This window comes from Vipera ursinii (assembly GCF_947247035.1).
Source record: "Vipera ursinii genome assembly, chromosome: 2".
NCBI classification, from domain to species: domain Eukaryota; kingdom Metazoa; phylum Chordata; class Lepidosauria; order Squamata; family Viperidae; genus Vipera; species Vipera ursinii.
In genome coordinates, this window is record NC_139513.1 from 98,515,909 (window position 1) to 98,526,236 (window position 10,328).

Genomic DNA, 10,328 nt, shown 5'->3' on the forward strand with positions numbered 1-10,328 from the left:
TCTGGATCAGATTTGATTATTTGCTTATATTTGGTATAATATTGTTATTTGTTGTGTTTTTAAGCAAACTTACTATCTAAGCATGACTCACACATAGTGAATTTAATCACAGTTGACTCTGTTGACCCATTTTCATGTTTGTACAATACACTGAATTTTAAACATCAAACAGTCTGGGTTTTTGCCCCAACTAAGCTAATATGTAATTGGCTACTTTATCTCTCAGGGTCTCATGTGAGCACACCTATAGCTTTAAAGGCAGTATAGGAATTACATGTAAGGGTAGGGTGTACTGTACTTGAATTAGATGTTTTCTTTAAGTATCTTTAAATAATGAAGCACCTTGGTGGCTGTACCTCATTGCAGCATAGAGTCCTGCATATACAGTCATGCAGGTATGTTAAGCCAGTGGTTCTCAATCTTTTCTTCACCACCTCTTAAATACCTTTTGTGGCCACAGACCATGGCCACGGAACCCCAATACTTAACTTAGGATTTAAATCATAACATTTCTTCAAGCCTTCATGGACCCCCTGATGACATCGCGGACCTCCAGGGGCCCGCAGACTACAGGTTGAGAACCACTGTGTTAAGCAATGAAATGCTAGGTAGGTATTGCAATGTGACAAGGCAATCATGTCATAAGCATAGGGTTAGATACATTGTTACCTATTAAATTCCAGTTCGCTAACACTCCACAATGTAATGAAAGAGCTCTAGAATTTTTAATTGCTTTGGATAAATTCATTTTTTTTGTAAGATCGACAAGTTCCTAATCAGATATACAGCAGGGGTCTTCAAACTTGGCCCTTTTATGACTTGTGGACTTCAACTCCCAGAATTCCTCAGCCAGGCACACTGGCTGAGGAATTCTGGGAGTTGAAGTCCAGAAGCCATAAAAGGGCCAAGTTTGAAGACCCCTGTTATACATGCATCATATTTGGATAGCCACTATGCGGCAGCAAAGATGCAGAGAAAATTCTAATTCATTGTTATGTTCCATGGATTGTTCAGATTTTCGCAGCCCAAATATGGCACCTTTAGTAGCCTGAACTCATCTTGATTGGAAATTCAGGGTTACCAGTCCTTTCCTTGACCTGCATCAATTCTAAATAACTTCTGTCAGATATACTTGGAAGCTGCTGCATCGTGCTGCATCCATTTGCTCTTTACTTCAGTTGAATTTGAACATTTGCCTGATTCTCCCATTGAAAGTGGGAGTTAAAAGTGCCTGACTTTGACTGGATTTTCTGCATTGATTTAAAATGAATACTTTAGTAGCCTCCAATTTTATTGCTATGTGAAAGATTTGTCCAGAAGTGAAAAATATTATGTTTCAATGCTATCTAGGTACAAAGACTAGAAAAACCTCCAAAGTCCCTTCCAGCTCCTGTCCTGTCTTGTCCTGTCCTGTCCTATCCTACCCTACCCTATTCTACTCTACTCTACTGCAATTTGTATTTTTTAAAATATCAATGAGAGAAGAAAGAGTAGCAGATTGAGATGTCCTCAATTAATTGGGGTGTAATGTTTTCTTTGATATTAAAGAGATGTTAATGTAATCCTAAGAAATTTTAATTAGAAAAGTATCCCATTGTGCTCAGTGAGAATTAATGCTCATTAAATTGCTTAGGACAGCATATGTTTTTTTCATATTTTCAAAAATGATACTATGTAATGTTTTACAGATAGACCAGAATTTTTTTTTACTCCTAATGTTATGTCATTAATAATGCATGTATTTGGGATCTTATCTGGGGTTTATAATAAACTGGAACATCAGATTCGTTGCCAATATGTCACATATTTTATGTTCTGATTTCTTTGTTTATCTCAGCATAAGATTTGTGGTAACTATCTGGAATAAGAAACTTCAACACAGCTCCTCTTTGAATTCAAACTGAGTTATGGCTGACCCTGTCAAATCCTGTCAATACAAGGAACCTTGTTTCTACAGGTCTTATTACAAGACATTAAGTCTATGATTTGGCTTCTCCTATTATTGTTGTGTTTTGGGCTACTGTCAGTGGAATTGTAAATACAGTGTGTGATCAATAACTGTATTTTAAAGATACACACACACACACACACAAACACACACACACACACATTCTTTTTGGCTCTATCCCCAGTATTTGGTATCTATTAAAATATCAAGAATTGTGATTGGGCCAAGGGTATGGCTAAAAGAATGACTATAGAACACTGGAAATAGAAATCTACTCCTGAATTACAGCATTGTTTTTTGATATGCAATGTTTACCAGCATTTGAATAATTTTGTTTGTTTGTTTGTTTGTTTGTTTCTTTATTGGACAAAGTACCAAAGAAAACTTAAGAGCCATATGATCATACTTTCTGTTTACTGCATTACATATGTTTAATGTTAGGCATGTATCGACTATAAATATGCCATGGTATTACCAGTTTCTCTGCCTGCTTTTAAAAGAATATAAAGTCATCTGGCTACTCTGCTGTATAAATAACTGGCATGTGATTATAAGTGAGTTTGTATGTTGTAAGAAACACTGTATTTGGCAAACACCTCTTCTTAATTTCTCTTTTTCTCCCATGTCCGCCTGACTCCTCCCAGCAGATTATTGACAGTGAGAATGAAGCTTTGCTGGCAGCTCTCACTGAGACACTGGATGACATTCAGGAAGACGACATGGGTCTGGCTGCCTTCAAAAATATAGACGAGGGGGACATGCCCAACAGCGGCTACGCATCACCTATCCCCTCTCCCAATCCTGCTGCACCAGCCACGAGGGGGCCTCCTGGGGCCCAAGAGGTTGATGAGCTGTCTCTAGTAAGAACCTCTTCCTACTGTTTAAGGTGGATTTGGATGCGCCTCTGATAATCCGGCTGCATGGGTATGATAGGAAGCAAAGGTCTGAATTTTTTTCATTATAGGCTTACACTTATAACAGTACAAAAGCATTATATCTATTATTGTATACGTATACATGTGCCACGTCGTTGCTCTCATTTGATCTTCTCCATAGTAATCCTCATCGGGAAGAATCTGATTGTGATGGAAAAGGAAGGTGGGCCTGTGCATGAAAGGCTTAAGCACACCACAGTACACAGCACATCTGGTCCTCGACTTACGACTGGTTGCTTATCCATTTGAAATTACAACTGGTGTGGTGGAATGAGTGCTTTACACCCACAAAGCACTTCTGGCCATCATAAAATGTGCCACACTCCCCATATCACATGAGTCCATTTTAGCTGCTTGACAACCGGCTTGCCCTTACAACAAGTTGCATTGTCCCACGATCACGTGACTGCGATTTGCAATTTTTTTTTTTTTTTGCTGGTTTCTGGCATTTTTTGCTGGTCTCTGGCAAGCCCATTCAGAAAAATGGGTTTGCACTTTTGACCATGGCATTTGTTTAATGACTGTTGAGTCACTTAGCAGTCACAGTGATTTGCTTCATGACCACCACAGAAAATGTCATAACATCATGCCTTGTCGCATGGGTACCTTAACTTACAACTGGAGTGACATACAACTAGAAATCCGATCCCAATTGTGATTGTAAGTCGAGGACTACCTGTATTCATTTCAAATACTATCTACTCTAGGGATGCCCATTATTCAACATTTTCTCTCGTGTCTTAAATGTTTCCTTATGTCACACTTTCACGTCTATTAAGGAGATGCACATGATTTTGTAAAATATGACATTTACTTTTGCATGAGTAGTCGTGATATAGGGCAAGCTGCTATGCAGTGTTTTCTCTAAAACCACCTGTTCTAGTACAATAATTTAATAAATTGTTCTGAGATTTTATAGTCTCAGCTAATAGTTGCCTCTGGCCAATCTTGGCTGGTCTTGGAAGCCAAATGAGATAAAATTGAACTAATTAATATTTGGACGAGAGACCATCAGATATCACTAGGAAGTACAAGATACCACTACTGGTGTTGCATGGTTTTGTCCATGTAGTCATCAGAAATTGAGGTTAACTCAGAGATGTCTTTAGCTCACATAATGCCCAATTTCCAAGGGTCTTGAAGTTTGCTTCCTGTAAAGGAACTTGTTTTCCCAAGAAAAATTGAGTTGAGTTGAGTTCTGGATTGAGGTATGCACCCCAGTCTTCTGTCTAGAGGTAGCAGCACCCAGAACTGTATAGGGAATTTATCTAGACAGTGGTCCTTCTGCAGTTGCTTTTCTGTGGTTTATATTCCTCATTACATGGCATTATTAGCCAACCAGCAGGTAAGAGCAAAGAAAAGAGCATTATGGATGGCAGCCTCTCTGCTAATAGAAAATATTGCTGCTTGTAGTCCAGGTTTCACTTAATAAGGAAAGACCATTGTGGAACACCAAAGCTTCAATGCTTCTTAATGTCCTTTCCCAAAATATGCTTTTACAGGACAGGGGCATTCTTCACTTCAGGCAGAACTTTTGCACAGGAGAGCAGGAACATAGCTGTAGACCAGCCATCCCACTTCCCCTATTATCTACCATTAATGAATTTTGTGATTTCTAAAAGTATTATAGTGGCATCTAGTGGTAAGAACTACACATTTCCATGTCACAAAATTCCCTGTGTATTTCTCTACATATCACATATATTGCACAAATCTTTATGTGTGTGTGTGTGTGTGTGTATATATGTTTTCTGTATATTATATATATATATATATATATATATATATATATATATATATATATATATATATATATATATATATATAATGTATACATTGCACAAGGGAGGAAATAACTTTTTAATGTTTTATCATTGTAGAAAGTTTACAACTAGAGGATCAGATTAGTATTGCACTACACCGTTTAAAAAAAAAGTTTAAAAATTTTGATTAGGGGAACTAATTGAATATTTGTCATTTGGCCAATCCTTAAAAAAATTGCTTTCCTGACACATCCCCACCAGAGACGATGGTTGGTAAAGGTTCTCATGTTGCCCTCAGTGAGAGAGTGGGGAATGTGAATTTCTGTTTTTTAAAAACAGATATTCTGGTCGTGTAATCTGAAAAAAATAGGTTATGTTATCAGTTATTTAAAATATTTTTTTTCAGATTTGGGATTTTTTTTGATGGAATATAATATCTGTTTGATAGACATCTTAAACTCACCTCAAACTAAGGGAAAAAAATCTATCTTCTGATTGCCTTATGAGCTGTTGAATTAATTAATTGAAACCCTTGTTAGACTGTTACATTCAATTGATTTCTTTGGCAGGAGTTTATGCCTACTTCCTGATTCATAGTAAAATTAGCATCTGAAAATAAATCACAAATTAGGATAAAGAGGAAGGAGAATATTCCAATTTTTCAGAAACCAATTTAATACCATCAGCCATTTATTTTATTTATTTATTTATTAATATTTCTATACCGCCCTTCTCCCGAAGGACTCAGGGCGGTTCACAGGGCAAGAATAAAATACAAAGTTACAAATATTAAAAGGAGATTAAATAGTTGCCCGTTAAAACAATTAATATATTACATTTATAAAAAAAACCCAAAAATACTACAATAAAAATACAAGAATAAAACCCCACCAATCCCCCATCAGGCCAGGCCGGTTTGTGCAAACAAAAACGTCTTCAGATCGCGGCGAAAGGAGCGAAGATCGGGCGCCATCCGGAGCTCTACCGGTAACTGATTCCAAAGCTCCGGAGCGCCCACAGAGAAGGATCTCCCCCTGGGGGCCACCAATCGACATTCTCTGATCGGCGGCACCCTGAGGAGACCCTCTCTGTGGGAACGCACAGGGCAGAGGGAAGTTGATGCCGGCAGCAGGTGCTCCCTAAGGTACTCCAGACCCCTGCCATGTAGGGCTTTAAAGCCATGAGTCTGGAAACTTACCAGCAGCCTTTTTAAACTTGATTCCTCTGAATGTGACAACAGCATCTTTTCACAAACTGCTATTGAACATGAGCTTTGGCTATAGCTTTGGCTCAGCGTATCAAAATATGCTAAACCTGAGAGGCTAAATTTGCTTTAAACTATAAAGGCATGTTATTTCTCCCTTTGTGACTTAAAAAAGGAGTCGGAAATTTGAAACTTTCACACTGGAAAATATTCATTCTCCAACCCCACTTTTGTTTGTCTCTAGGCTGAAGAAAATAATATGCTACATACTTGTATTTAGCTTAACATTCACCTTGGCTAGTATTCAGCTTAAAGGTACCATGAGGTCAATATTGAAACATAATTCTACCTCAACTACTATGGCTGGCCCACAGCATACCATCCCTATGTTGGCTTTTTAGGAACAATTTCCAAAAAATTTAGGAAGTTTTTTTGGAAAGGACTTGCGTGACTTCTAGTACATTTAAAAGTACTAGGAGAAACTGCCTTCCTTGTAAGGCAGAGGTGGGGAACTATGGCCCTTTTATGACATGTGGACTTCAACTCCCAGAAGGAATTCTGGGAGTTGAAGTCCACAAGTCATAAAAGGGCCATAGTTCCCCACCCATTATAAGGTGTAACCTCCAATTCTGGCAGTTAAGCTGTTTTCAAAAAGTTGCATGATGTTTATATTGTCAACATTTTTTTAGGGCTTATTGAGATAATATATAATTCCTATCTTTATACAATTATGTAAAATAAATTTTATTTCTTGCACCCATCAGTGAAAGCTTGCTATGACTTTGAATTATTATTATATACATAAAAATGTATGTAACGTGAAGGTGAAATCACTGTTGCCAGTTCTTTAGCTGGTGTCAGCCTCCATATCCACTGGGTTCTTCCTAAGAATTTGGGAGACCATAATGTACCGGAGTTAATATTTTTATTATTTTCATGGGATGGAAAGTCAGATTAATTGCAGCAATAAATTCAGGGTTGGTTTTTTTTTTTAAATTTGGCTTTGCCAAGTTATTGCTGGCCTTTGGTCTTCCTGTGATGCATCTTCCTCATGATCTTGATTCACATGATCCTTTATCTTTTTTTCTGGGTGTTAAGGAAAATTATGAAATTCTACTCACGTTCAGGGGAAGGGGACTTCTTTCTTCTCTGTCACTTTCTATAATGGGGAATATCCATGGAACCATTCCAAACCTTTTGAGAATTTTCATTTTATATGGAAGAAATGAGATGCTCGTTGCTACTGAAAGCTGCCTCCTAAACATGGCAACTCAACTACCATGTCTCTTCCATCCTCTTACCTTTCCCTTACAGCCATGAGCATGATTTTGATATTTTGACTTTCATATTCTCTCTAATATATGAAGAAAGGGAAGGTTATATGAATAATGCTAAATAATTGGGGAGGGGAGAGAAGATAGGCTGTTAAATAAAGTATTTAACTAACACTGTGGCTTTTAGTTTGGATCTCTACCTCCCTTATCCTATGAATGTGTTTGAGTGTAGGAATTTAGGGAACTTAAAAAGAAGTGACTACTGTTCATTTATGTAGAAATTTCTACTCTTTCTTTCACCATTTCCTTTTCTAGCTAAAGAAGTTGCTTCTCTCGCCATCCAATGTGCCTCCAAGCTATGAGGTTCAAAGAGAGGGGAATATATGGCGTCAAGGAACTCCTAAATCCAGACCTCAGCGCTCCTGTACAAAGGTATTGTTCTTCTTGGCAGCTATAGCTTTACATAACAGTGGACTATGTTTATGTGTGATGATGAAATTTTTGCCACGAATATTACAAAGTTGTCATATCTTCAGATTATTGGCAGTGACTCTCCAGAGTCACGTTCCAGGTGATGTTTTTCCTCTTCATTTCACCTTTATACCTTCCAGTGAAAGCAGACCAAATAATTTCTGCCACCGAGAGCTCCTATGAAGGTTGGGTAGTTGTTCCCTCTGTAATTTGTAGATCTCCTTCCCCTATGTTTCTTCTCATAGGCAAACCATCACAACAACCAATTGCTTATTTCTTTCAAAATCTTTAAGAATGGTGCTGGGAATCTTGTTCTGCAAGATAGTTCAATTCTGTCTATTTGATCCACCTGAAGATTAAGGGGCATTAGAAAGGTAGACTTTGGATAAGCCATGCCAAAAAGATAGAACTTGGATCCTTCTGCATATAACAGATACGTCATTTATTAGGAACACAATGTACAAAGTGATAGAACTATCCAGTTGTTAAAATCAATTGTTTAAAATCACACAAGAGGCAATTAAAAGTTTTTCACTTGGATAAAGAAAATTGCGCAGTGTATTAAATAAATGAATTTGGATTGCACAGGGAAAGATAAGGAACATGGGAAGACAGAGCGTAATGAAAACTGGGGTGGGGATAGATATTAAGCCTCCAGTGCTTAATATGTCATGTTTGTTATATATATCACATGGACAGAAAACTGACTGAAGAATCTCTGCATACCATACCTCTGAAATCTTTAAAAGTAGCTTTTTTAAACCATTCTTTTCCCGCTTGTTTCTCCTGCTAGTTCCTTTGAAAATCTTCTGGCCTCTACTTTTGATTTCTGAATAAATTTAATGTATCTCCACAGCTTATACCTTTCAGGTTTTTCTGCTTCCTGATATAGACAGACAGATAGATAAGAGACAAAGATAAGGACATTTTTCAAAGTAAATTTCTATCCTGTATTGTGCACAGATGATCAAAGGTCTTTTAGGGAATCTGGAATAGCATCAAAACATTAATCCTGATACTGGTTTGTCCATATTTCCAAAGACGTATAACACATTACAGTTCAAAAAATAATCTGATTTTCCCCCACAAAGCTAATGTTTCTTTTTTTCTTCTTATTGCTGTATTAAAGTATAAAAAATTGGCTGACATATTAGTATAGAAAAAAAGCTTGGAAGAATCCTATAATTAAGGATCCCCTACTCTAATTCATTCTCAATGTCTTAGGTATATTAACCTGTTTTTTGTATAGATTACATTCATCTATACAAATACCTCTTTTATGAGGGGAAATATTGAATATGGATGTTTAAGTGTATTTCTCTTTAAGATTACATACCTTTTGTCTTTTTCTTCATATTATTTTAAGTCATTTTCATTTTTATTGATAGTTTCAATTAAAATGAAAAGAGTGGCTAGAAGGACCAAAAGTATATGGAATTTCAGAAACTGGAAATTAGCACTCACAGCACAGGGGTTACTTGCTGGGTTAATGTGATTCTCCTGTACCTTATATCTTTTTAGCTGCTGAAATTGGTATGTATATACAGTATGTAGCTGAGCTGCAACTACTGAATTATGCATCACAGCTAAATGATTTGTTTCTTGCCATTGCCATCATGTCTGGGCAGCTTGGGAGATACCTACTATACACACACACATAAATGTGTGTGTGTGTTGTGAAATGTAAAGGTTGATGCTAGGCATGTTGCCAAACAATCCCAAACAAGCCCTAAGTCCTCTAGTAACGCTATTGCATCCCCACTGATCCACCTTTCAGACAGTATATTTATGCACACATCTTTCACTGCTTTAATTTTCTAGAAATGAAAGTAAAGGAACTTTGCCCCTGCAGCAAGAGTCTTCCCACATTGCAGCTGTGTTTCCACTCCCCTCCATTTTCTGCAACCACTTATGCCATCCAAATTGAACTTAGGCAATGAAAACAGTGAAAGGGAAAGTACTCCCATCGCTTGGCACTTTATCAGCTGTGCCCCGTCTCAAAAGGCAAAGAAAAGAATCAAAAGAAGCCAGCCTGCATATACAATGCTATGGAACTAAGCCCGTGATGAAAGATAAGAGATTCCTGCAGAGATGGGTGGATAATGACCTAATATCTTCTCTGATTCAGGGTATAAAACACCTCCTTAGGAATCAAAGTGAAAATCCAGCCCATACTGTGCATAAATGCTTATAAAAACTATACTTTTCAAATATGGCTAACAAGTTCAAAATACTATAACACACAAATGTGCAAAAAGGGAAAAACTGTTATTCCCAGTAACAAAACAAGATGCACAATAAAATACAATTCTTACACTAGTACAGTTAAGAAACAAGACAATTTTCCACTGTAGTTACAGAGTTTTTAGGCAAAATCAGCTTATATGATTTAATCGTGGGAGCTATGAGTTACATTTGTTGGTATATAATGGTTATACAGGGTGAAACTATAGTACTAGTATACAAGGGCAGTTATGATATAGTTGCCACTATTGAAACTTGGTGGGATGAAACTCAAGCCTGGAATGTAGTGATGGAAGGATATAAAGTGCTCAAAAGAAACCAACCTAACAAAAGAGGAGGTGCAGTCGCATTGTATATGAGAGATCACTACATCTCTACAGAAATGCATAAAAGCAAGGATGAAAGCCTCCTAAACTGCATATGGGTTAATATAAAGAAAAAAAGAATGACATTGCCATAGGTGTATACTACGGGCCATCCAACCAAGCC

At 37.2% G+C, this 10,328-nt stretch overlaps 1 protein-coding gene across 1 annotated transcript in view; it reads left to right on the forward strand.

Annotated features, from left to right (window-relative positions):
* PPARGC1B (PPARG coactivator 1 beta) overlaps positions 1 to 10,328 on the forward strand; it is a gene marked incomplete at its 3' end in the record, with an annotated part of 143,095 nt that overhangs the window by 120,170 nt on the left and 12,597 nt on the right. The window contains exons 3-5 of the mRNA XM_083353375.1: positions 2,596 to 2,808; positions 7,440 to 7,556; positions 9,117 to 9,128. Of these exons, the coding sequence (XP_083209501.1) occupies positions 2,596 to 2,808; positions 7,440 to 7,556; positions 9,117 to 9,128 (342 nt within the window). The remainder of the gene's footprint in view (positions 1 to 2,595; positions 2,809 to 7,439; positions 7,557 to 9,116; positions 9,129 to 10,328) is intronic.